This window comes from Salmo trutta, chromosome 22 (assembly GCF_901001165.1).
Source record: "Salmo trutta chromosome 22, fSalTru1.1, whole genome shotgun sequence".
In the NCBI taxonomy this organism is placed as follows: domain Eukaryota; kingdom Metazoa; phylum Chordata; class Actinopteri; order Salmoniformes; family Salmonidae; genus Salmo; species Salmo trutta.
In genome coordinates, this window is record NC_042978.1 from 26,127,698 (window position 1) to 26,154,392 (window position 26,695).

Below are 26,695 nucleotides of genomic sequence, written 5' to 3' on the forward strand. Positions count from 1 at the left end.
ACCCCTGACCTATAGGACACTCCCCTACTCTGCTTTTTGTTCACTTCCTGATTTGTGAAGTTTCTTTACTCTGCTAATATGCTGGTCAGAGTCTGTGTGCAGGACAGGCCTCTTAGGGAAAAGTTAAAATCCTCAAGGAAGGAGAAAGTTTGACCTGAAAGAATGTCTCACTACAGATTACAGATCCAGTTATTCCAAGAATGCATCCAGAAATCTAACATGGGGATAATTGGGGGGAGCACCACAAGCACAATGGCTCAGCCTCCCTTTTGGTTCTCAGCTGAAGGTATGGACCAGCTGGCTCCATGTGAACTTCATTCCCGAAGCTGTGTTTTAACGTTTAGAAAACATCAATAATATGCTTGCGATACGGTTTTGGAAACCTTCGTATCTTAACTTTCATACCAGCAAGAATCTTTCTCGTTCATATGAAAAGTTAAGTTGCAAATGTTTCCAAAACTGTGTCGTGTGCGAGGCATATTTGTGTCGGGACATTTCACGCACAAGACTGCAGGGGATGTCTAATGACCCAATGTAATGCAATAGAATTGGAGTCACGATAAGGGCTATCTGTGGGGTACCAAACTATGACCTGCATCTGACAGAGTTCCAGTTAACAGGGAGCAAAGTCCTTCTCACTCACTCAGACAACATTACAGACTGAGGTTACACAAAAACCTGGGTTCTGGGAGTTTAGAAGTTTTCCAGACCAGCTAGCACAGGTAATAAACAGGTAGTATATACAGGCAAGACACAGGTTTCTTGATCCACTCACTGGACCAGGTGAGTACAATCTATGGGTGACAGCCAACTGATTTTAGATTAGTTTGCATTGTTATTTCAGGTTTATGAAATTATCTACATTTTCTGAGGTGTGATTCTGTTGGTAGAGTGAGTTGGACAGTTGTTGGTTTAAGCTGCCAGTTCATACAGAGGAACGATGACGGATCTGTGTGGTGATGCAATTGTGTCTCTGTAGGCTCAGTGGAAACTGAACTAGAGTGTCTGTCATCTGCCTTCTATAGTGTTGTCCTATGTCTCCCACCCACTGCAGACGGACGGTATGTCTCAGTGTGTGTGTGATTGGGGCAGGTTCCTCAGGTCTGACCAGCATCAAGAGCTGTCTGTCTGAGGGTCTGGAGCCCACCTGTTTCAGTGCAGTTGTGACATCAGGGGGCTGTGGAACAGACTATCCGCTCCCACAAAAATCAGCCCGCGACTGAATCTAGTTACTTACCCCTGATCTAGACGATCCTCTCCGCCACTCAGGGCTTTGCGTGTAAATATATTACAATTTGTATCAACATGCCCACAGACTGAGCATTTCAAGGTCAAAAAGAGGCTCAGGGAAATACATTTGTTTTAATGAAATAGACCACAGTGATGTATTGGACATGCAGCGATTTAAAAATACAATTAGAAAGACTGCATGGGGGCTTAACATGGTAAACATTTGTACCATAACTAGTTTTAAACGCCAAACCAACTTTAAATGTGCAGACTGACTCAACGTACAGTGCATTCTGAAAGTATTCAGAACCCTTCACTTTTTCCACATTTTGTAGCGTTACAGCCTTATTCTAAAATTGATTTAATTGTTTTACACACAATACCCCATAATGACAAAGCAATGACAGGTTTTTAGACATATTTGCAAATGTATTAAAAAATAAACTGATATCACAATTTACATAAGTATTCAGACCCTTTACTCAGTACTTTGTTGAAGCACCTTAGGCAGCGATTACAGCCTCGAGTCTTCTTGGGTATGATGCTACAAGCTTGGCACACCTGTACTTGGGGAGTTTCTTCCATTCTTCTCTGCAGATCCTCTCAAGCTCTGTCAGGTTGGATGGGGAGCGTCGCTGCACAGCTATTTTCTGGTCTCTCCAGAGATGTTCAAGTCCGGGCTCTGGCTGGACCACTCATGGACATTCAGAGACTTCTCCCAAATCCATTTTAGAATTAGGCTGTAACGCAACAAAATGTGGAAAAAGTCAAGGGGACTGAATACTTTCCAAATGCATTGTACATTGCTTGTCAAAATGCTTTTGATACTATTGAAGGCTTAGGGGGGAGAATCCTGTGAAAAAGGTGACAATTCAGATGAGTCATCAAGTTTCTGAAAATGTATTTAATGTCCCAACAGAGGCCCGATGCAATTTGCTAAGATGGCTAAGCCAAATGTCTCAAAGGCCCTAAAGGCTCTAATACAAATGATTGTTCTGAGTCTCAGGGTTTAAATAGTAATTTTGAATGACTTATACATGCAATATTACAGACTTTTGAGTAATATAAGACTGATAAGTTTCAAAGGGAATATTCACAAAATGACATTGGATATAATGAGCTGGTGCCTGGAAGAGGCTCCATAAGCAACCACACAAAATTATCATTTTAAAAACAAGTGTGCATTGCCTGGCTAGCGTCCAGCAGAGAAAGGCCCGCTAACAAGTCATTTTATTACCTGAGTGGAAAAATACAGCTTATTCAGAATGGAAAATTACAGGTTATACTGAACATGTCCTGATATGGCCTTATAAAGATCAATCAAGTGTGTCCTCAGCCAACCCTTCACTATCTATACATTTTGAACTATGACCATTACATTTGCATAAAAGCTCCATAGACTTCAAAGGCAACATTTGGATTCACCGCTGCTCTTGATCCGTTTCAGCCTACTTCAAGACTACAACGCAAAAGCACACACACTTCAGGAAATGTAATTTTCTAGTTTATAATTGTGTTTTGTATTTATAAAAAAATTTGTGTTTCTTATTCTCCTCCCTTGATTGTAGTATCTGTGTCTAACATTTTAGTGTAGTTGCTGCTGATCTTATCTTCAACAAGAGACCTTGATCTCAATTGGACTCCCTGCTTAAATTGAATTAAACCATCCTTCATAACTGCCCACATGAAAAAATACTAAAGTTTACTATAGAATATTACAAGTACTTACTATAGAATTATGTTGTAAACTGTAATATACTGTAGAATACTATAGTAAATACTACAGTATTATCCATACAGAAAAACACTAGTAAATACTACAAATGTCCAAAAATGCAATATTAGTTATTTTTGTACTCTTGTAGGCTATATCCAGCCTCTTTCTGTACCTGTTCAACATCCAACCAAAGCAACGTCTTAGTGAAGAAGGCATTGCTGTCGTGTAGAAAGAGTTGTTAGACATTTAAAAAGCAATGAAGAAAATGTAAAACAGTTTGATCAGGTTTGGGGTTTGTGTCTCATGTCTTGATTTGAGTCACTCTTGACTAATCAGCCACAGTTGACCAATCATAATTGTTCCACAGACACACGGCTAGTGAAATGAACCAATCAGCGTTGGTTTCAGTGACAAGGGGCTGGAAGATTTGGGGGAGGGGTGGAAGAGAGAAAGATCTCTGGGGTTTGTATCTTGGGCTCATTTCAACCCGTGTCCACTGGAATAGGGAGGTAAGCACAACTTCCTCGTCATCAATGTTTACTGTTTGAAAACGTTTTGTGTGTGTGTGTGTGTGTGTGTGTGTGTGTGTGTGTGTGTGTGTGTGTTGATCAATGACGTCTCATAGCCTCGCGAATCCACCAGATCCCACGAGCGTCCATTAAACGGGAACAGGCTGCATGTTTCATGCTTTTTATGAAAAAAGTCTAACCAGAGCAGTGGGTGAGCAACTCTCCCTTTTACATTTTCTGGGAAAACAAAAGCACCGTATTTATATTGCAAATCTTCCTGAGACACTGATTACATCAAAGACTGATAAAACATGTTTATGGATCTCTGTGTTCCTTATTCACTGAAGAGGCAGATATTTTGTTTCTAGAGGTTCTTATTGTTCAGTTTGAAGTCAGGTATTTTTGATTACCTGCATAGTTTTCTATTTATACCTTTCTCTGTTCTTCTGATTGACTCAAGCACTCTTAAATAGATGTAGGTCTCAAAGTGAATCATTGATTGACAATGGTGTATGAATTGAAAAGCCTATTTGTTAAGTTCTAAAGAAACAGTGCCTTCAGATACATGCAAATTACTATTTTTCATTAAACATAGCCACTCATGCAGGGTTAAAATAGGGTTTACATTCTCTCATCACCATATCACCACTGCCCATCCCCCTATTCCGGGCCTATAGTCAAGGGGGCATAAACTTTTGCTCCTAGTTGAACTATTTTTGTGACCATCCCCCAGAAACAGTGGCGCTAACCAATCAGAGGCACTGATCTGGTCTGGCTATGACCCTTAAAATTAACATAAGTTATTTGCGTAGCTCTTCCTTTTGGTAGATTTTTTTTTTCTCTCATTTTTATTTCATTTAACCTTTATTTAACTAGGCAAGTCAGTTAAGAACAAATTCTTATTTACAATAAATGCCTAACACAGACGACACTGGGCCAATTATGTGCCGTCTATGGGACTTCCATTCACGGACGGTTATGATACCGCCCGGGACCGAATCCGGGTCGGTAGTGACGCCTCTAGCACTGCGATGAAGTGCCTTAGACCACTGAGCCACTCAGGATTCTGATACCTCCCAAGTGGGAAACTCAGATCATCTTTCTACAGCAAGTTAGCAAGTCAGAAATGTCAGTTTCCTAGTTCCGACTAGCACGTGAACGTGGCATTAGTCACAGGTATTTGTAATATACTGTATTATTTTATGTTTATACCCTTCTGTGGCCTGATTGACTCACTCATATATGGGTAGTATAATTATTTATTTATTTGAAAGTATTTTAAACTTTTTACATTCTGTCATAAACAGCACATGTTCAACTTCATAACAAATATGTTTTTCCATCTCTAGAGGTTAAATTAAAAATGACTAATGGGTGACAATTAAAGTAACATCTTAAATTAGCCATACCTTCCCTTGTGACAAGGGGAATGGATGCTTGATGTGTGCAAAAGGGAGGGGCAACAAAAACCTTTAACTTGTAAAAACAATGCCTTTCTATGTATGGGTAACAGGGTAACACTGATATTATCATTTTTAACATGGTTTAGTTAAAGCGTAGATGTACGTGATCCAGCTGTTAAATTGAGTGTAAATTAAAGGCACTCTATTCGTGGAACAACTCTTATCATGCTGTGTTACTGAGAGTTGAGCAGCTTTACAGTGATCATTCCCATGCTCTATAGGATTTCCAGAAAATATGTGTTTTGGCTCTCTGCCATGTTCCGTTCTCTTTGGCTCACACCGACATTTTTGTTACCCTAGACCCTCCCTGTCCCTCTCTTCCCACTGGGCACAGAAGTCAATTCAATGTCTACTCCAAACCAACTCCTTTGGTTCAATGTAATTTAATTGAAACGTGGAAACATTGATTCAACCAGCGTGTGCCCAGTGGGTTTCTTTCTCTCTCCCACTCTCTTTATTTCCCCTCTTTATCTTGGCAGTATACTCCTATCCATGTATGTAGGTTAAGGGTTATAGGGCCCTTCTGAATCTTTCTTTTAAATAGTGCCTGAGCATTAGTGTTTACCTCAGCATTTAAACTTTAACATCAAGAGAGTTTGAGTAATTGTAAACTGGGCAAAAAAAGAAACGGCCTCTCACTGTCAACTGCGTTTATTTTCAGCAAACTTAACATGTGTAAATATTTGTATGAACATAACAAGATTCAACAACTGAGACATAAACTGAACAAGTTCCACAGACATGTGACTAACAGAAATGGAATAATGTGTCCCTGAACAAAAGGGGGTCAAAATCAAAAGTAACAGTCAGTATCTGGTGTGGCCGCCAGCTGCATTAAGTACTGCAGTGCATCTCCTCCTCATGGACTGCACCAGACTTGCCAGTTCTTGCTGTGAGATGTTACCCCACACTTCCACCTAGGCACCTGCAAGTTCCCGGACATTTCTGGGGGGGAATGGCCCTAGCCCTCACCCTCCGATCCAACAGGTCCCAGACATGCTCAATGGGATTGAGATCCGGGCTCTTCGCTGGCCATGGCAGAACACTGACATTCCTGTCTTGCAGGAAATCACGTACAGAACGAGCAGTATGGCTGGTGGCATTGTCATGCTGGAGGGTCATGTCAGGATGAGCCTGCAGGAAGGTAACCACATGAGGGAGGAGGATGTCTTCCCTGTAACGCACAGCGTTGAGATTGCCTGCAATGACAACAAGCTCAGTCCAATGATGCTGTGACACACCGCCCCAGACCACGACGGACCTCCACCTCCAAATCGATCCCGCTCCAGAGTACAGGCCTCAGTGTAACGCTCATTCCTTCGACGATAAACGTGAATCCGACCATCACCCATGGTGATACAAAACCGCAACTCGTCAGTGAAGTGCACTTTTTGCCAGTCCTGTCTGGTCCAGTGACGGTGGGTTTGTTGCCAGTGATGTCTGGTGAGGACCTGCCTTACAACAGGCCTACAAGCCCTCAGTCCAGCCTCTCAGCCTATTGTGGACAGTCTGCGCACTGATGGAGGGATTGTACATTCCTGGTTGTTGTTGCCATCCTGAACCTGTCCCGCAGGTGTGATGTTCGGCTGTACCAATCCTGTGCAGGTGTTGTTACACGTGGTCTGCCACTACGAGAGCGATCAGCTGTCAATTCTGTCTCCCTGTAGCGCTGTCTTAGGCGTCTCACAGTACGGACATTGCAATTTGTTGCCCTGGCCACATCTGCAGTCCTCATGCCTCCTTGCAGCATGCCTAACAGGCTGACTACACCGCTCACGTCGCGTGCGTGAGCGTTGAAAAATAAATGTAAAAATCGATATTATTCAGTTATTGCACCCACACTGCTCGCGTGCGCCAAAATAGAAGTCAGTTCTATTTCTGACGCAGTTCGCGCTGCAAGTCCTGCCTCTCCCATCTCCTCATTGGTTTATAGAAGCAGGTACTCACGTGCCATCTCATCATTGGTTATACCCACATGGGTGACTGAAGACGAACGAGGTCAGTGGTGGTAATGCACCTAATTTATGACAGTGGCCAATCGCAATATAAAGTCGAGAAGAAAAAGCCTAGAAGGAGGAGAGATGACTACAAATGATTCGGTTGACCGTTTTATGTGTGGATTAATTGGTGGAGTAGAGGACCTTGTGTATTTCAGGTAAAATAACAACTCAATGTTTATATCCCAGGACAAATTAGCTAGCAAGTGCAAGCTAGCTAGCTAAATTGCCATAAATGTTTAATACTTTTCGACCTGTCCCCAAATTAATATAATTGGTTCAGAGTTTGTTTTGATATTTTAACCTGTGTGTCGTGATCGCGTTTGGTGTGGGGGGACGAAATACATTTATGCATGATGGCGCACGTGCGCAGGGGGTTCCGTGTAAGGCACGTTCACGCAGATGAGCAGGGACCCTGGGCATCTTTCTTTTGGTGTTTTTCAGAGTCAGTAGAAAGGCCTCTTTAGTGTCCTAAGTTTTCATAACTGTGACCTTAATTGCCTACTGTCTGTAAGCTGTTAGTGTCTTAACGAGCGTTCCACAGGTGCATGTTCATTAATTGTTTATGGTTCATTGAACAAGCATGGGAAACGGTGTTTAAATCCTTTGCAATGAAGATCTGTGAAGTTATTTTGATTTTTACGAATTCTTTGAAAGACAGGGTCCTGCAAAAGGACGTTTCTTTTTTTGCTGAGTTTATGTTTTTAAAGAGATGTGAGAATGTTTTAAACTGTACCTGTATTATTCCCATATAGTATTTGTACACAGCAAATTGGCAAGTGTTACCTAGTGATGATTTTTCAGTGTAACATTTCTAGAGTTGATTTCAGGAGTTAAATTAACTAAGTGGTGTAAAATAACCCCAGTGTTGGTGTTAATACCCAGAGTTGAGTGTGATTGGGTCATTTTTACTCTGTGTAGAGTAACACACTTAGAAACAGTCAAACACACCCATCATTATCATATTTCTGAGCATGATCTATTGCAGGTTGATTTCGAATCGTTTGTTTCAATATTTGTGCTTGACAGCTACATTGATGGATTCGTCTTATGCTTCTCAAACAAACAATAACATGCATGTTTCTAAACTAATCCTATCTGTTAGTAGTTGGATTTATTGCACCCTGTTACTGAGATGGTTGTTCCAGTTTAGATGGTTTAAGTAGTCTCATTTCTAAATCTTCCCTACCTTGGCAGTCATTTCAAATGCAGGTTGTGTGGGGGTTAAACGTTCCAATTGTTGGGTATCCTCACTCAGGCTGTAAAAACATTTAACTAGACCAAAGTTCACATCCACATAACTGCTGCTTCTCTCTGTAGATAACGTTTAGTTTGAGGTGTACGTTCATTGTCGAAGGTTAAAGGGGGGAAATATATAGATTAATGTGAAGTTACAGTATAGACTGACTCAAATCCACTTACAGTGCATTCGGAAAGTATTCAGACGCCTTGACTTTTTCCACATTTTGTTATTTTACAGCCTTATTCAAAAATGGATTGAATTGGTTTTTTTCCCCCTCATCAATCGACACACAATACCCAATAATGACAACGCAAAAACAGGTTTTTAGAAATGTTTGCAAATGTATATATTACATTTACATAAGTATTCAGACCTTTTACTCAGTACTTTGTTAAAGCACCTTTGACAGCGATTACAGCCGAGTCTTCTTGGGTATGACGTTACAAGCTTGGCACCCCTGTATTTGGGGAGTTTCTCCCGTTTCTTCTCTGCAGATCCTCTCAAGCTCTGTCAGGTTGGATGGGGAGCATTGGATCGGGTTCAAGTCCGGGCTCTGGCTGGGCCACTCAGAGACTTGTCCCAAAGCCACTCCTGCGTTGTCTTGGCTGCGTGCTTAACCTCTCTGGGGAAGCGTCCCACCTACTCAACAGCCAGTTGAATCCCGTGGCGCGTTATTCAAATACCTTAGAAATGCTATTACTTCAATTTCTCAAACATATGACTATTTTACAGCATTTTAAAGACAAGACTCTCGTTAATCTAAACACACTGTCCGATTTCAAAAAGGCTTTACAACGAAAGCAAAACATTAGATTATGTCCGCAGAGTACCCAGCCAGAAATAATCAGACACCCATTTTTCAAGCTAGCATATAATGTCACATAAACCCAAACCACAGCTAAATGCAGCACTAACCTTTGATGATCTTCATCAGATGACAATCTTAGGACATTATGTTATACAATACATGCATGTCTGTTCAATCAAGTTCATATTTATATCAAAAACCAGCTTTTTACATTAGCAGGTGACTAGCATGTGACTAGCATTCCCACCGAACACTTCCGGTGAATTTACTAAATTACTCACGATAAACGTTCACAAAAAACATAACAATTATTTTAAGAATTATAGATACAGAACTCCTCTATGCACTCTATGTCCGATTTTAAAATAGCTTTTCGGTGAAAGCACATTTTGCAATATTCTCAGTCGATAACTCTGCATCACAGGGCTAGCTATTTAGACACCCAGCAAGTTTAGCACTCACCAAAGTCAGATTTACTATAAGAAATATTATTACCTTTGCTGTCTTCGTCAGAATGCACTCCCAGGACTTCTACTTCAATAACAAATGTTGGTTTGGTCCCAAATAATCCATAGTTATATCCAAATGGCGGCGTTTTGTTTGTGTGTTCAAGACACTATCCGAAAGGGTAAATAAGGGTTACGAGCACGACGCATTTCGTGACAAAAAAATTCTAAATATTCCATTACCGTACTTCGAAGCATGTCAACCGCTGTTTAAAATAAATTTTTATGCAATTTTTCTCGTAAAAAAGCGATACTATTCCGACCGGGAAATCGTTTTTTATTACAAAGAGAGTGAAAGTAAAAGCATGCTATCCCCTCATGCACGAGCCTCAGTCTGATGGCCCTCTGATAGAGCACTTGCCAAACGCGCTAGTGTGTTTCAGCCTGGGCCTGAAATTACGTCATTCAGCTTTTTCCCGGGTTCTGAGAGCCTATGGGAGCCGTAGGAAGTGTCACGTCATGCCAGAGATCCCCTGTTTTTGTTAGAGATGATCAAGGAGGGCAAGAAATGGTCAGACAGGCCACTTCCTGTAAGGAATCTTCTCAGGTTTTGGCCTGCCAAATGAGTTCTGTTATACTCACAGACACCATTCAAACAGTTTTACAAACTTTAGGGTGTTTTCTATCCAAAGTCAATAATTATATGCATATTCTAGTTACTGGGCAGGAGTAGTAACCAGATTAAATCGGGTATGTTTTTTATCCGGCCGTGCAAATACTGCCCCCTAGCCCCAACAGGTTAATGTCGTTGTCCTGTTGGAAGGAGAACCTTCCCCGGTCTGCGGTCCTGAGCGCTCTGGAGCAGGTTTTCATCAAGGATCTCTCTGTACTTTGATCCGTTCATCTTTGCCTCGATCCTGACTAGTCTCCCATCCCTGCTGCTGAAAAACATCCCGACAGCATGATGCGGCCACCACCATGCTTCACCGTAGGGATGGTGCCATCCAGATGTGACGCATGGCATTCAGGCTAAAGAGTTCAATCATGGTTTCATCAGACCAGAGAATATTGTTTCTCATGGTGTGAGATTCCTTTAGGGGCCTTTGCCAAACTCCAAGCAGGCTGTCATGTGCCTTTTACTGAGGAGTGACTTCCGTCTGGCCACTCTATCATAAAGGCCTGATTGGTGGAGTGCTGCATAGATGGTTGTCCTTCTGAAAGCTTCTCCCATCTCCACAGCAGAACTCTGGAGCTCTTTCAGATTGACCATCGTGTTCTTAGTCACCTCCCTGATCGAGGCCCTTCTCCCCCGATTGCTCAGTTTGGCCGGGTGGACAGCTCTAGGAAGAGTCTTGGTGATTCCAAATTCTTCCAATTAAGAATGATGAAGGCCACTGTGGAAACAGGATGCACCTGAGCTCAATTTCGAGTCTCATAGCAAAGGGTCTGAATACTTATATACATGTGATATTTCAGCAAATGTGCAAAAATGTATAAAAACTTGTTTTTGCTTTGTCATTATGGGGTATTATGTGCAGATTGATGAGGAGTTTTTTTTAAATCCATTTTAGAATAAGGCTAATGTAACAAAATGTATAAAAAAGAGAAGGGGTCTGAATACTTTCTGAATGCGCTGTAAATAGCTGTGAGTTGCTAAGCCAATCATTGATTGACAAGGGTGTATGGATTGAAAATCCAATCAGTGAGTTCTAAAGAAATAGTGCCTTCAGAGAAATGCAAAACATGGTTAAAATAACACCAACACGGTTCAAATGAAACAAATTAGAAAGAAAGCCTTGAATTCCCCTTCCTGTGGTGCTGTCCATCTCACACCTCAGTCCACATTCCACCCCACCAGGGCCTATAGTCAAGGGGTCATAAACTTTATCTCTTAGCTGGACATTTTTTGTGACCATCCTCCAGAAACGGTGCCAATCCCACTAACCAATCAGAGGCACTGATCTGGTCTGGCAATGACCCTCTCCTGCATGTGCAGGGAAGGGTTCCTAGTGTCCAGGGGTGTAGTGCTGCCGGAGCGTGGGTTAGTGGTGCTCCCTCACTTATTTTCGGAGCTGGTGAAACTATAAAAATAAATTTTTATAAATTCTAAATAAATTATATTTAATTGCCAATAAAAGCCCATGGCCAATGGTAAACCAAATAAATATGTATAGCAGCCTAAAGGTAGGTAAGTGGCAGTCTTTTCTCTGACAGTGGCGAGACTTATGAAGAACTGTAGGCTACGTGTGTGCACTGCGGAGGCCCGTCAGGCTTGACCATTTTGGCCAATAAGAACGTGGGGGGAAAATCTGCAGCTCGGCGGAGTGTGACGGGGTTTAAACAGATGAACTTTCTCACACCAACGGTATCTATGATCCTAATTCACTGCGTCTCCATTGATGTTCATAAAACTCCACGGACCCCCTCTCGCGCAGTGGAACCCAGAACGATATCTGACCACTTGGTTAAAGCGACACCATTCTGCCTAAGACCCCAAAACCAGAGTGGCCACTGAAAAGCCCAAGGAGCCTGACCCTCTCTGGAAGTTGCTGTAGCCCTGCTTGGGATATTTGCAGGAAAGTTAGTCACCAACGCTCTGGATAACATCAAAACAACCTAGCCAACTCTGCTAGGGCAAGTAATGGTCAGAGTGGGGTGTTCTCTCATTATGTGTCTGGAAGTAGTTAGCAAGCTAGCCAATGTTGGCCAGTAAGCTTGGGTGTTTGACTGACTGCCGTTGTGAGGCCAGAACTTTTAGATCAACCCTACTCATCGTCCGGAGTGTGCGTTGAACTTTCCGAAAGCGACACGTTTTGAATTTACGAACTGACAATCTGACAGCACAGTTGCGGTCACCAACGCTCTAGATAACATAACAGCCTAACCAGCTTTGCTAGGGCGAGTAATGTTCAGTGAGCTGTTCTGTCATTTGTGTCTGGAAGTAGCTAGCAAGTTAGCTTGGGTGCTTGACTTCTGTTCGTACAGAATGCTCGGCTCAACCCTTAGAGAGATGTGCGGTGCTAAAGCTTAAGAGGGTGTGAACGATGCTGAATGGGTGTAGAAGGCTCTCCAGTAGTAGTACCAGAACATTCAATGGCCATTTTTAAAAATTTTAAAAATGAGTTTATCAACTTTCAAACCAAAATTACTTTCCCATTGTTCCTCAATTGTAGTGTATGATATAGCATTTTGTAGCTCTGAGTCTCTACTTTTATCCAATGTAAAAAAACAAGTCCAAATGTTTCTACATAAGACTGGTTTGGAGCCGGTCGGTCACATATGCTTTGATTGAAACAAAAACAAGAAAGACTAATAGTTTAATGCCATCTGCTCTAAATCGCTCACGAAAGAGTAATTCAAGAATAGCTAAATGCATATTCCCATCCATGAAACTGATTGAAATCAAATGAATGGCATGCAGATGCAGTTTGGACGTTTCACCAGTAAAACGTGGAGTTATCATTCATGATAATGAAGTATGCCTAACTTGGTGTTTGAGGGTATTAACCATATACAAATGTATTGAGACTATGTGTGGGCGTAGACGTTGCAATTGGAGGATGCATTTTATCCATATTCTATATAGGCTATTCAATAAGCTACATCTGTCGGTCCAAACTTTGAGGAAATTATGACGTGATTTACACCACTGTCAGTCTCTCTCCAAGTGAGTGTGATATTGTAAATTGGTTGTAGTTATTCCAATGGTACAAATATCTCTCTTTCTGTGTGTGTGTGTGTGTGTGTGTGTGTGTGTGTGTGTGTGTGTGTGTGTGTGTGTGTGTGTGTGTAGTTCCATCATGGTGCGTACAGTAGCAGTGATCGGGGCAGGTCCCTCAGGTCTGACCAGCATCAAGAGCTGTCTGGAAGAGGGTCTGGAGCCCACCTGCTTCGAGAGCAGTGATGACATCGGAGGGCTGTGGAGGTTCAAGGTGAGTGGACTGGGTGAGGAACCTGATGCCTGATCAACACTAATCTACTCTGCGTGTGTGTACCTATATGGAGTTTTGGGATTACCCACTACTGCTGGAGATTCCAATATAAATGACACTGGCTCTGTTTCAATATCTAAAGTTTATGCTTCATAGATAACCCTGGCTTTGTTCCAATATCTAATGCATTGGACACATTATAAGTGGTATATTCACCTTATGATGCCCCGCTCACTTGATCCAGTTCCTGGGTTTCCACTAGTTATCACAGCCACAAAGAAAACAACAATGAAAACAAAAATGTGATTTCTGGTCATAAATTAAGGTTACGGTTAGGCTAAAGATTAGCAGTGTGGTTAGTTACGGCGGTTAGGTTTAAAATACAATTTTAAGAAGAGAAATTGTAGAAATAGGCAGGGTTTATGATTTTGTCGTTGTGGTAACTAGTGATGACACGTTCCTGATCGAACGTGATTGTTTTTCTACTTCCGGCTCATTCACAAACAAGCAAAACTTCATTAAATATGAATTAAATTGGTCAAAACTTGCACAGAATTTGAAAGATGTGTTTATTCTTTGTGAAGGATAATGATTGAAAAAATGTGCAAGTTTGTTTTAACGTAGTATAAGCACACGGAAGCTGACGCTAGTTAGCGTTAGCATTCTCATAGAGAATGATTGACGGTGATGGCTAGTTAGCATATTAGACTGTATCAAATGGTCGTTATACTTAGAGGCTGTATCCTAATCAAAGATCAATGCTTGAAATGGCAATGTTGTTAGACACAGAATATCAATGAAGAAGACTGAAACTGTGTTCAAAATGTTTTCTGTATAGATAACATTACAAAATGTGCAATATTTTGTCACGAAGCTAGCTAGCTAACACCGCCAGACATTCTCTATGAGAATGATGAATGTCAGCTTCCGAGTGCTTATACTATGTGAAAACGTTTATATTTTTTAAATAATTTTCCTCGACATATGTAACCGATGTGAAATGGCTAGCTAGTTAGCGGTGGTGCGCACTAGTAGCGTTTCAATCAGGTTACGTCACTCGCTCTGCGACCTTAAGTAGTTGTTCCCCTTGCGCTGCAAGGGCCGCGGCTTTTGTGGCACGATGGGTAACAATGCTTCGTGGGGTGTCAGTTGTTGATGTGCGCAGAGGGTCCCTGGTTCGAGCCCAGGTTGGGGCGAGGAGAGGGACGGAAGCTATACTGTTACACATAGAATTTAACATATTAACCTGTCAAGGTATAGGTGGCAGTATTTTCGATTTCGTATAGTCCTGTGTGGCTCAGTTGGTAGAGCATGGTGTTTGCAACGCCAGGGTTGTGGGTTCGATTCCCATGGGGGACCAGTACGGGGGGGGGAAATGTATGAAATGTATGCATTCACTACTGTAAGTCGCTCTGGATAAGAGCGTCTGCTAAATGAATAAAATGTAAATGTATACTGGATAGGCAATCACTTGAAAAACTAAAACCTCAGATTTCCTACTTCCTGGTTGGATTTTTTCCTCAGGTTTTTGCCTGCCATATGAGTTCTGTTATACTCACAGACATCATTCAAACAGTTTTAGAAACTTCAGTGTTTTCTATCCAAATCTACTAATAATATGCATATCCTACCTTCTGGGCCTGAGGAGCAGGCAGTTTACTACGGGCACGCTTTTCATCCGGATGTCAAAATACTGCCCCCTACCCCGATGAAGTTAACAAAGTTTTGTTTGTTTGTTAATGGGCTGTAAGGAGGATAACGGTCATAACAATTTGGATTCGCCCTTCAAATCAAACTTTGTCACATGCGCAGAATACAACAAGTGTTGACCTTACCGTGAAATGCTAACTTACAAGCCCTTAACCAACAGTGCAGTTCAATAAGAGTTAAGAAAATATTTACCAAATAAACTTGCCAGGTGTTATAAGTTCAATAGTAGTGTGTCTATTGGAGCATATCCTTAGTCGGTGTCCTTGTCCTTTAGGAGCATCCAGACCCAGGCAGGGCCAACATCTACCAGTCTGTCATCATCAACAGCTCCAAGGAAATGATGTCATACAGCGACTTCCCTCCTCCAGCTCACCTGCCCAACAACATGCACCACTCCCAGCTGCTGATCTACCTACGACTTTACGCTGAGACCTTTGACCTCTTCAAGCACATCGTCTTCCAGGTCAGAGGGCATGAAGGAAGGAAGTTGATGTTTATTCAGTCACATCTTATGTTATGATCCCTTTCAATGGTAAATAATGATTCATTTTGCGGTGTGTGCATGCGTGTCTACCTGTGTGTGTCAGACCACTGTGGTGAGTGTGCGACAGAGGCCAGACTTCCCAGTGTCAGGCCAGTGGGAGGTGGAGACAGAGAGGACAGAAGGTCAGAGGGAGACTCAGGTCTTTGATGCTGTGATGGTCTGCACCGGTCACTTTACACAACCACACCTGCCTCTCAATGACTTCCCAGGTAACTGTCAACTCTCTGTCGCTATCATAGTCCTTGGTGACTTTGTGTATTGTCCATTTATATGCTTTATAGACTATCACTGGAGATATATAGGCTCAAATCCTAATCACATGCTTCCTACATACATTATCATGTGTATATCCCAGTCATAGCCCTCACAACGTATAATTTGAATAATATGCTCGATTATCATCATTAATCAAATACCATGATAGAGTATCATTTGTTTATCTTATCCACCCAGGTATAGAGGAGTTTGAGGGCAGGTACTTGCATAGTTGGGAATATCGCAGTGCTGAGGGGCTGCAGGGGAAGAGGGTGGTGGTGGTCGGGATCGGGAATTCTGGAGGTGACATCGCTGTGGATGCCAGCAGAGTAGCGGAGCAGGTGAGTGGGAAATCATCTGATTCTTCTGGAATTATTTCTCTCAGATATTATGTAGGGAAGTATGCAAAACTCCTAGCTATCATGAACAGGAAGAAACTAAGCAATCTGTAGCACCATTCATTCTCGCTGTTGATAATTCTAATGGTAACTGTATCCACTGGCAAATTGGGAAAGAGTGAGGTGATTGCCATCTGAGAGTCAACATCTTTATTGCAGCAGTGCTGTCTCCCAGCAGTAATCATCTGTAAGGAGCTATCATCGTTAAGTAACATTGTTGAGCCAGTGGGTTTGGCGACGAATATAAAGCGAGGGCCAGCCAACGAGAGCATACAGGTCGCAGTGGTGGGTAGTATATGGGGCTTTGGTGACTAAACGGATGGCACTGTGATAGACTGCATCCAATTTGTTCAGTAGAGTGTTGGAGGCTATTTTGTAAATGACATCGCCGAAGTCAAGGATCGGTAGGATAGTCAGTTTTATGAGGGTATGTTTGGCAGCATGAGTGAAGGATGCTTTGTTGCGAAACAGGATGCCGATTCTAGATTTAATTTTGGATTGGAGATGCTTAATGTGAGTCTGGAAGGAGAGTTTACAGTCTAACCAGACACCTAGGTATTTGTAGTTGTCCACATATTCTAAGTCCGAACCGTCCAGAGTAGTGATGCTAGTCGAGCGGGCGGGTGCGGGCAGCGATCAGTTGAAGAGCATGCATTTAGTTTTACTTGCATTTAAGAGCAGTTGGAGGCGACGGAAGGAGAGTTGTATGGTTAGTTAACAGTGTCCAAAGAAGGGCCAGAAGTATACAGAATGGTGTTGTCTGCGTAGAAGTGGATCAGAGAATCACCAGCCGCAAGAGCGACATCATTGATGTATACAGAGAAGAGTCAACCCGAGAATTGAACCCTGTGGCACCCCCATAGAGACTGCCAGGGGTCCGGACAACAGCCCCTCCGATATGACACACTGAACTATCTGAGAAGTAGTTGGTGAACCAGGCGAGGCAGTCATTTGAGAAACCAAGGCTGTTGAGTCTGCCGATAAGTTCCTAACTTCCCTGAAAGGTTGCATATCGCGGGGGCTATTCGATGCTAATGCAGTACGCCACAGGATGTTTTTGTGCTGGTCAAGGGCAGTCAGGTCTGGAGTGAACCAAGGGCTATATCTAAAAAAAAATAACGGGGCATGCTTATTTAAGATGGTGAGGAAGGCACTTTTAAAGAATAACCAGGCATCCTCTACTGACGGAATGAGGTCAATATCTTTCCAGGATACCCGGGCCAGGTTGATTAGAAAGGCCTGCTCGCTGAAGTGTTTTAGGGAGCGTTTGGCTATGATGAGGGGTGGTCGTTTGACTGCGGACCCATTACGGACGCAGGCAATGAGGCAGTGATCGCTGAGATCCTGGTTGAAGACAGCAGAGGTGTATTTAGAGGGCAGGTTGGTCAGGATGATATCTATGAGGATGCCCGAGTTTACGGATTTGGGGTTGTACCTGGTAGGTTCCATGATATTTTGGGTGAGATTGAGCTTAGATTGTAGGACGGCCGGGGTGTTAAGCATATCCAAGTTTAGGTCCCCTAACAGTACAAACTCTGAAGATAAATGGGCGGCAATTAATTCACATATGGTGTCCAGGGCACAGCTGGGGGCTGAGGGGGGTCTGTAACAAGTGGCAACAGTGAAAGACTTATTTCTGGAAAGGTGGATTTTTAAAGTAGAAGCTTGAACTGTTTGGGCACAGACCTGGATAGCATGACAGACCTCTGCAGGCTAGCTCTGCAGTAGATTGCAACTACACCCCCTTTGGCAGTTCTGTCTTGGGGGAAAATGTATACACATACATAGAAGCATTTTTCAGCTATGATTTTACCACTCGGAATCCAGAATGGATATGATAATGTGGCCAGCACAGGATTTATTACACCCTTAAAACAATCTACTTTTTGATCTTCTTGACTTCTTATCTGGTAAACTGGTACTATGTGTCAAGAAAAGAGCCCCAATTAGGGGTTAGTGTACTCCAGTAAAAAAGGGCTGGTTTAGATTAAAAACTATTGCCCTGTGTCCCTGTTCATAAGGGCATGAGAGACTTGTCAGTGATAGAATTGAGTTGGCACTTTATTGGCCAAAACACCCACAGACCCAGAAGGTTGAGGTTACTCATGGACAGTAATTAGTAAGTTGTTTCTTTTTGCATTGATGCATTGTCTCTAACTGTCCAAGAATAGGATCCAAAGTGTTAGGAAATATTTGTTCCCGTAAATACAAAGGAGGATGTCTCTCCTCATACCTCTGGCACTTTAGTCAGACTGCCAAACTGTGCACCACAGAGCCAATCAGGAGAGAATACATACAGGTCAATGGGTGTGTCTGTGCCTTTTGGATTACTCTCTCTTTACAGAGAACCCCTGTGGTTCAAGTCAAGAGCTACCCATCCCCTTTCATTCTGCTCTGCGCATGTCTGAAAGTGACAGAGCCAGCAGCCAAAATAGTATTTCACAGTATGTCATAAAAAATTATTACACTTATGAATGTATGTATAATGCTAATATGTATTAGATCCAGTATAATGGAATAACTAAGACCTGCATTTGAATGCAGCGTGTTCTGATTCCTCCATCTCTTTCTGTCAAGCAGGGTCAACCAAAAATACTTGGCCTGATGGTTCATGCAGATACTGGGGAAGCAATATAGAAATGTATTGATCCCTTAAATTATTTTACTATTACATGACCCATATCTCAACCCTCATACCTCTTCACAAAAATGTACCTAAATTAATTTTGGAAAAAGGTCAGTAGGTCACATGACCAAGGAGCTATTGAAATTTTACATTTGGAAAAATGTATGTAAAATCTTGTGAGATGAAAATGGACAAACTAAAGGGTGTGCAATATAGAAGGGTAGTCAGTGGACATTCTGAACCTTGTTTGAGTCAAGTAGGTCACATGACCAATGAGCTATTGAAATTCGAATGTAAAAAAAGTTTTACGTTGTTTACGCTACCTAACAAATTCAACTAGGAATAGAAAATGCTGCTCACATTTCCACATGTTTATTAGCTTAGGAAAGCGAATGAATGTCCAAATCGTGAAAATAAGACCTGTGCAATGTTGTGCGCAATTATTTGCAACATAATGACACTTATTTGGAGTCTGTGGCTCAAGTGGTTTGAAAGCGCGAATATCCATCGAATATCCAACTTGAATCTGTCTTTACTCTCTTTTCACGATTTGGAAATGAATTAGCTTTCCTAAGCTAACAGACGTATATCATTGTACAGTACAACAGTGGTGTGCAGAATGGCATCTCGAGGATGCACAACTCGTCAATCCATGTCATGGATGGATTGTTGCAGCAGACGACAACACCGGGTTCCACTCCTATCAGCTAAAAACAAGAAGCAGCAGTTCCAGTGTGCACACGATCACCAACACTGGACAATTGAAGAGTTGAAAAACATCACCTGGTCCGTCGAATCCCCGTTCTTGTTGCATCACGCTGATGGCAGAGTCAGGATTTGGCGTAAACAGCATGAGTAGATGGACCCAGCCCGTCTGGAAATACAATTTTAAAGTTTAGTACGGATAGTCCTCCTATGTCTTTCCCTCTTTGTAAGTTTGTTAATTTTAACCCGGGATCGCTTACCTTGCCATGTACATTTCGAAACCCACTATGGATTTTTTCCCCAATAGCCAGAAGGGGGAGACAAGGGAAGCATTTGAACAACAGTACCTTCAGAAAGTATTCATGCTCCTTGACTTATCCCACATTTTTTGGGTGTTACAGCTTAAATTCAAAATGGATTAAATAATGTTTTTTTCTCATCAATCTACACACAATACCCCATAATGACAAAGGGAATCATGTTTACAATTTCTCTCTGCTAATTTATTGAAAATGAAATACAGGAAAATCTAATTTACATAAGTATTCACATCCCTGAGTCAATACTTTGTAGAAGCACCTTTGGAGGCGAATACAGCTATGAGTCTTTCTGGGTAAGTCTCTAAGAGCTTTCCACACCTGGATTGTGTGACATTTTACTATTTAAAACATTATTCAAGCTCTTTCGAATTGATTGTTGATCATTACTAGACAACCATTTTCAGGTCTTGACATAGATTTTCAAGTAGATTTAAGTCAAAGCTGTAACTCGGCAATTTAGGAACCTTCACTGTCTTCTTGGTAAGCAACTCCAGTGTATATTTGGCCTTGTGTTTTAGGTTATTGTTGTGCTGAAAGGTGAATTCATCTCCCAGGGTAGTGTGGAAAGCAGACCGAACTAGGTTTTCCTCTAGAATTTTGACTCTGCTTAGCTCCATTCCATTTCTACTTTATCCTGAAAAACTCCCCAGTCCTTAACTATTACAAGCATACCCATAACATGATGCAGCCACCACTATGCTTGAAAATATGGAGAATGGTACTTAGTAATGTGTTGCATTAGACTGGCCTCAAACATAACACTTTGTATTCAGGACAAAAAGTGAATTGCTTTGCCACATTTCTTGCACTATTACTTTAGTGCCTTGTTGCAAAAAGGATGCATGTTTTGGAATAATTTTTATTTTGTACAGGCATCCTTTAAATTCTGTCAATTAGGTTAGTATTGTGGAGTAACAATGTTGTTTTCTCCTATCACAGCCATTTAAAATCAAACTGTTTTAAATTCACCATTGGCCTCCTGGTGAAATCCCTGTGCGGTTTCTTTGCATTTTACATTTACAATTTAGTCATTTAGCAGACACTTATCCAGAGCGACTTACAGTTAGTGCATTCATCTTAAGATAGCTAGGTGGGACAACCACATCACAGGCATAGAAAGTACATTTTTCCTCAATGTGGCTGTCAGTAGAGTCAGTGCTAGAAGGGGTCGAGGTGAGGAGGAGGATTATTTAACATACTTTTTGAAGAGGTAAGGTTTCAGATGTTTTCAGAAGATGGTCAGGGACTCTGCTGTTCTAGCTTCAGGGGGAGGCTGGTTCCACCATTGGGATGCCAGGACAGAGCAGAGCTTGGACTGGGCTGAGCGGGAACTGCCCTCCCGTAGGGATGGGAGGGCCAAGAGACCTGAGGTGGCAGAACGGAGTGCTCGGGTTGGGGTGTAGGGTTAGAGCATAGCCTCAAGTTAGTTCCTCTTGCTGTTCCATAGGTGAGCTCCATGGTCTTGTAGTGGATGCAAGCTTCAACTGTAAGCCAGTGGAATGTGCAGAGGAGCGGGGTGACATGATAGAACTTGGGAAGGTTGAAAACCAGACGGGCTGCTGCGTTCTGGAGAAGTTACAGGGGTTTGATGGCACAAGCGGAGAGCCCAGCCAACAGCGAGTTGCAGTATTTCAGACGGAAGAGTACAAGTGTCTGGATTAGGATCTGTGCCGCTTCCTGTGTGAGGAAAGGTTGTACTCTACGGATGTTGTAGAGAATTAACCTGCAGGAGCGAGTCATTGCTTTTGATGTTTGCAGAGAACGACAGGGTCACGCCAAGATTCTTTGCACTATGGGAGGGCGACACTGTGGAGTTTTCAACCATGATGGAGAGATCTTTGAGTGGGAAAGCCTTTGCTGGGAGGAAGAGCAGCTCAGTCTTGTTAAGCTTGAGGTGGTGGGCTGACATCCAAGTTGAGATATCTGCCAGGCACGGAGAGATGCGTGTTAACACCTGGGTGCCAGAAGGGGGGAAGGAAAAAGTAGTTGAGTGTCATCCGCATAGCAATGATAGGAGATACCATGACAGAGCCGAGTGAGGATATGACGGAGCAGATTGACTTGGTGTGTAGAGAGAAGAGGAGAGGGCCTAGAACCGAGCCCTGGAGGACACAAGTAGTGAGTGTATGTGGTGCAGATGTAGATCCTCTCCACGTCACCTGGTAGGAGCAGCCTGCTAGGTAGGATGCAATCCAATAGTGTGCACAGCCTGAGACGCCCAGCCCTGAGAGGAGGATCTGATAGTTCATGGTGTCAAAGGCAACGGATAGATCTAGGAGGATGAGAACAGAAGAGAGTCAGCTTTGGCAGTGCGTAGAGCCTCTGTGACACAGAGAAGAACAGTCTTGGTTGAGTGACCCGTCTTGAAGCCTGACTGGTTAGGGTCAAGAACATTGCGAGGCATTGGAAAATCTCTGGTCTTTGTGGTTGAAATTCACTGCTCGACGGAGGGACCTTACAAATATTTGTATGTGTGGGGTACAAAGATGAGTTAGTCATTCAAAAATCATGTTAAACACTATTATTGCACACACAGTGAGTCCATGCAACTTATGTGACCTTGTTAAGCAACTTTTTACTAATTGAATACTTATTGACTCAAGACATTTCAGCTTTTCATTTTTATTTCATTAGAATTTCCACTTTGACATTATGGGGTATTGTGTGTAGGCCAGTGACAACCCCTCAATTTAATCCATTTTAAATTCAGGCTGTAACACAATAAAATGTGGAAAAAGTCAAGGGGTGTGAATACTTTCTGAAGGCACTGTACAGAAATTCATCAGTGGCAATTAAAGCAACTGGGATGTTAGTCTATCTACTGAGGTCGTATTGACTTGAGTGTTCTGTTAAAGTTTCTAGAAATGGTTTTATCTATGGAAGGAAATATATTTATTCCCAAATATTAAAATGGAAAACTATTGGGATACCATAAGTTGAGATGGAGTCCTCCATCAGGGTCTTGAGAGGCAGTAGGGCAGATTTGGTAAGATTTATTTTATAACTTCAGATGGTGCTGAATTTGTCTATGATCTTCAAAGCGTTTGGGAGGTATTGAGATACATTGTTTAGATAAAGTAAGATATCGTCGGTGTATAATAACTAGGCCATCTCAGACAAAGATCATTAACCCTTCCTCTCCTGGTCTACAGGTGTACCTCAGCACACGGAAGGGGGCATGGGTGGTCAGCAGGGTGGGGGCAGGGGGCCTGCCAGGTGACCTGGTGGGCACTTCACGATTGGACAAGCTGCTGCAGAAGCTCTTCCCCTTCTGGATTACCAGGATGATGGAGAAGAATCTGAACCAGAGCTTCGACCACAGACTGTACGGCCTACAGCCAAAACACGGGTATGCTCTATACATATCTATCTGGCTGACTGGCTGACTGGCTGACTGGCTGACTGGCTGACTGGCTGGCTGGCTGGCTGACCGATCCATCTATTTCAGGTTCTTTGCCCAGATCCCGGTGGTGAATGATGACCTGCCTGGTCGAATCATCTCTGGTCGTGTTCTGATCAAACCTAACATCAGGGAGATCAGAGGCTCCAGTGTGGCGTTTGAGGACGGCAGCGTTGTGGACAAGGTACACACACACACCCACACACACACACTCTCTCCTCCCTACTCACCTCCCCCCTACCCTACCTCTCCTTCCTAGGTGGATGTTGTGGTGTTTGCCACCGGCTACAACTATGACTTTCCCTTCCTGCCTTCGGGTCTGCTGGCTAGTAGCAGTCACCGCCTGTCTCTGTACCGTAATGTGTTCCCCCTTGGGCTGGCTCGGCCCAGTCTGGCTGTAGTGGGCTTCATCTGTAACCTGGGAGCCATCAACCCTCTGGCTGAGATGCAGGCCCGCTGGGCCACCCGGGTCTTTAAAGGTAAAAACTAACTAACTCCCTCACTAACTCATTAACTCCCCTTTTCCTGAATTGTCCAGCTCTGTGTCTGAAGTTGTTGGGTACACTAGTGTATTTAAATGCGAGTGATTGAAGCTTTGAGGTTGTTGTCATTATTAATGTGTGATTACATAATTTCTTGCTCCAGGGTTACTAACTCTGCCCTCCGAAGAAGCCATGCTGCAGGACATAAAGAGAGACACCAGCACCTTGCAAAACAGGTGGGACAACAACCATGCGTTATTACACTCACATCGTTATTTTGCTAATAGGTAACAAACTATTCACCTGTGTGCGTCTCCCTCTCCCTCCAGGTTTGCCTGTTTGGAGCGTCACCCTCTCCAGGTGGACCATATCCCCTACCTGGACTCCATGGCAGAGGAGTTAGGGGTTCGACCCAACCTCCTAGGGCTGCTGCTGAGGGAGCCTGGTGTGGGGCTTCGTGTGCTGCTGGGGCCCTGCACTCCGTACCAGTACCGTCTGAGAGGGCCAGGGCAGTGGGACGGGGCCCGACAGGCTATCCTCACCCAGTGGGAGCGAGTAGCCCAGCCATTCAGGACCAGGATGGCTGCACAACCAGAGAGCAGAACCAGAGCCTCCTGTAGTCTGAGACTGACATTGACCCTGTCTGGCGCTGTTCTCCTACTAACCCTCTATACTAGACACAGTCTCTCATCACTCCTCTCACATCCCACAGGCCTCCTCTATAAGATGTACAGTCCATCTGAGACCATGTGGGGGTGGAAATGAACACTATGGGCCTATTGCAACCACTGTTGGCCACCATTTTATCTCCAGGTGATCTCTTGTTAAACCATCAATACACGTTAACATCACCCGTACAGCTGATCTCAATTGCTTCCAAAATTTTCCACTCCCAAAAAGCAGAGCTACGTGTGAGGTTGGTGTTAAGTTAGTCCTGTTTTCTCCCAACATGTTCACACTCTACAGGATATTATCTTTGGTAGAAATAAAACCTGGTAATTGAGCAGACTAAGGGGTGATTTAACTATTTGATAATCATTCAGTACAACTACAATAGTATTTTCTTGTTTAAGATAGCAATTATACTGTGGCAATGTAGGTTATATGAAGGGAAAACTCATGTTGGTGCACTCATTACTTATTCATTTACAAATTATGTAATTCATTAATTATAACTTGTGTAATTAAGTATGGCTAAAATATCCCTGAACTGTCCACATCTAAAATGTGTAAGTAAATCAAGCCAATCATGATTGAGTTAATATAATCTGTATTAAATTATAGTCTAATCAAGGTTTTTCAGATGACACAAATTATATTCTAGTTATATTGATATGTTTTATATGAATATATAATACTGTATTCTTTAGGGCTGTAAGAGTTATTGAGTTAACTCAAATTAAGTTTTTGTAATTTTAGTGCTCACATTTATTTTTATCGTGGTTAATCGAATTGTTTAAAAGCGTACAAAATACACTGAAAACAATCTATACAGCTAAAAACAACAATGCGATGTCAAAACAAGTTGAAATTGAGGTTAAAGAAAGTGTGCTTTATCAATCTACCCAATTTTGCTAACCGTTACTTTGGACAAAATCAAGACATCAATATTCTTGTAATGCTTTTTTGTATAAAACATCTTAAATGACAGCTTAATTTGAGCAAATTCTGAATTTTCCATTAATCGTGATTAATCACAGGAAATCCTGCGATTAACTCAATTACATGTTTTTATAGTTTGGCAGCCCTAATATTCTTACAATATGCATTTTAAATTATTTACCAGCCTTCCGATTTGGAATGTTCCTTATAGTTCGATATTTCATTGGGGGTGGGAGTAGATGCCAAACATTTGCATCTTGGCTATCACACTTGTTTGACACAGTAACAACATGAGATCAACTGATCTGTGGGTTTATTCTTGTGGGTTTTTGGTTGAAAGCATGTTTGTCTTAACACTTAGGTGCATGTCATTTCCCGTTAGTAGCATCAAGTGCTAACATACAACTGCGTGTTAAATTCTGCCTGTTGGTTGCAATGGGCCCATAAGACCAGGGGGTAGGCTAAGTGTGTGAAAGACAACTACTGTAGACTAATAGCATTGTGCTGTCTTATTAGAGAAAATGTACAAGAGACTGCAATAAAGCAAGGCTATCAAACCCTGTTTCTGGAGAGCTGCCCTCGTATGTTTTCGCTCCAACCCCAGTTGTAACTAAGCTGATGCTGCGTTCACAACCAAGTGGGAAGGTGGCAATATTTACCACATACAACTGGGACGAATCCAGTTGAATGGCCCTCCAACTGGTAATTAGTAGTGGGAAACTTGTCTCATCACCGTGCTCTGAATTTCCCACTTGCACCTCTGACATCACTGTCAACAAAAAGACTACAAGCCTGGCGGCATCTTCAGCAGTTTGTTGTTCATGGTAAGAACTAAATACAAATTGTTGATACAAAATTAATTCTGTTATTTCTTTTGATTTAGAAAGTGAAAGCAGCTCTGGATATACTTTTTATGGGCAGAAACTGAGCAAAACAATCACAAGCCTTCTAATGATGTCCATGTTTGTATTTCCCAGTTCAAAATGTGAACGTACCAAACTCATATTTACGACTTCACAACGGGTAATTACCGCCTTCCCACTTGGTTATGAAAGCAGCATGGTTCAGTTTATCAATCAGCTAATTAAATCTGACTACAAGGCATTAAAGGTTGGAGTCAACCTACAGGACGGTAGCTCTCCATGAACAGGGATATGCCCTGCAATAAAGCTTGCCTTGGCCCCTGCAAGTAAAGTAGGCCTGGCAGAAGTTGAAAATAAGTATTTGTCAATGAATGGAAATGATTTTATATGATTATTTTATAATCTATTAAATTGTTTGATTAATACAATTATTGAAACACCTTAA

General features: G+C 42.4%; 1 protein-coding gene across 3 annotated transcripts; it reads left to right on the top strand.

Moving 5' to 3' along the window:
• The first annotated feature begins 658 nt into the window (after positions 1 to 658).
• Positions 659 to 26,695, top strand: LOC115158462 (dimethylaniline monooxygenase [N-oxide-forming] 5). Of its 3 annotated transcripts, none has more exons than XM_029707428.1 (10): positions 659 to 783; positions 13,207 to 13,345; positions 15,330 to 15,518; positions 15,643 to 15,808; positions 16,053 to 16,195; positions 23,056 to 23,252; positions 23,352 to 23,487; positions 23,563 to 23,782; positions 23,949 to 24,021; positions 24,115 to 26,695. In XM_029707428.1, the coding sequence occupies exons 2-10, from the start codon at positions 13,214 to 13,216 to the stop codon at positions 24,548 to 24,550; spliced, it is 1,692 nt and encodes a 563-aa protein (XP_029563288.1). In that variant the 5' UTR covers positions 659 to 783; positions 13,207 to 13,213; the 3' UTR covers positions 24,551 to 26,695. The 3 variants fall into 3 exon arrangements, with proteins under 3 accessions (XP_029563288.1, XP_029563290.1, XP_029563289.1); XM_029707430.1 differs by having other exon boundaries at positions 661 to 722; XM_029707429.1 differs by lacking the exon at positions 659 to 783 and adding an exon at positions 3,357 to 3,456.

Bases quoted from the DNA above. Each gene is read 5' to 3' on its own strand.
- LOC115158462 (XM_029707428.1), top strand. From the start codon at position 13,214: ATGGTGCGTACAGTAGCAGTGATCGGGGCAGGTCCCTCAGGTCTGACC. The intron at 23,783-23,948 runs GTAAAAACTAAC...TTCTTGCTCCAG, and splicing joins GGCCACCCGGGTCTTTAAAG to GGTTACTAACTCTGCCCTCC. The intron at 24,022-24,114 runs GTGGGACAACAA...CTCTCCCTCCAG, and splicing joins ACCAGCACCTTGCAAAACAG to GTTTGCCTGTTTGGAGCGTC.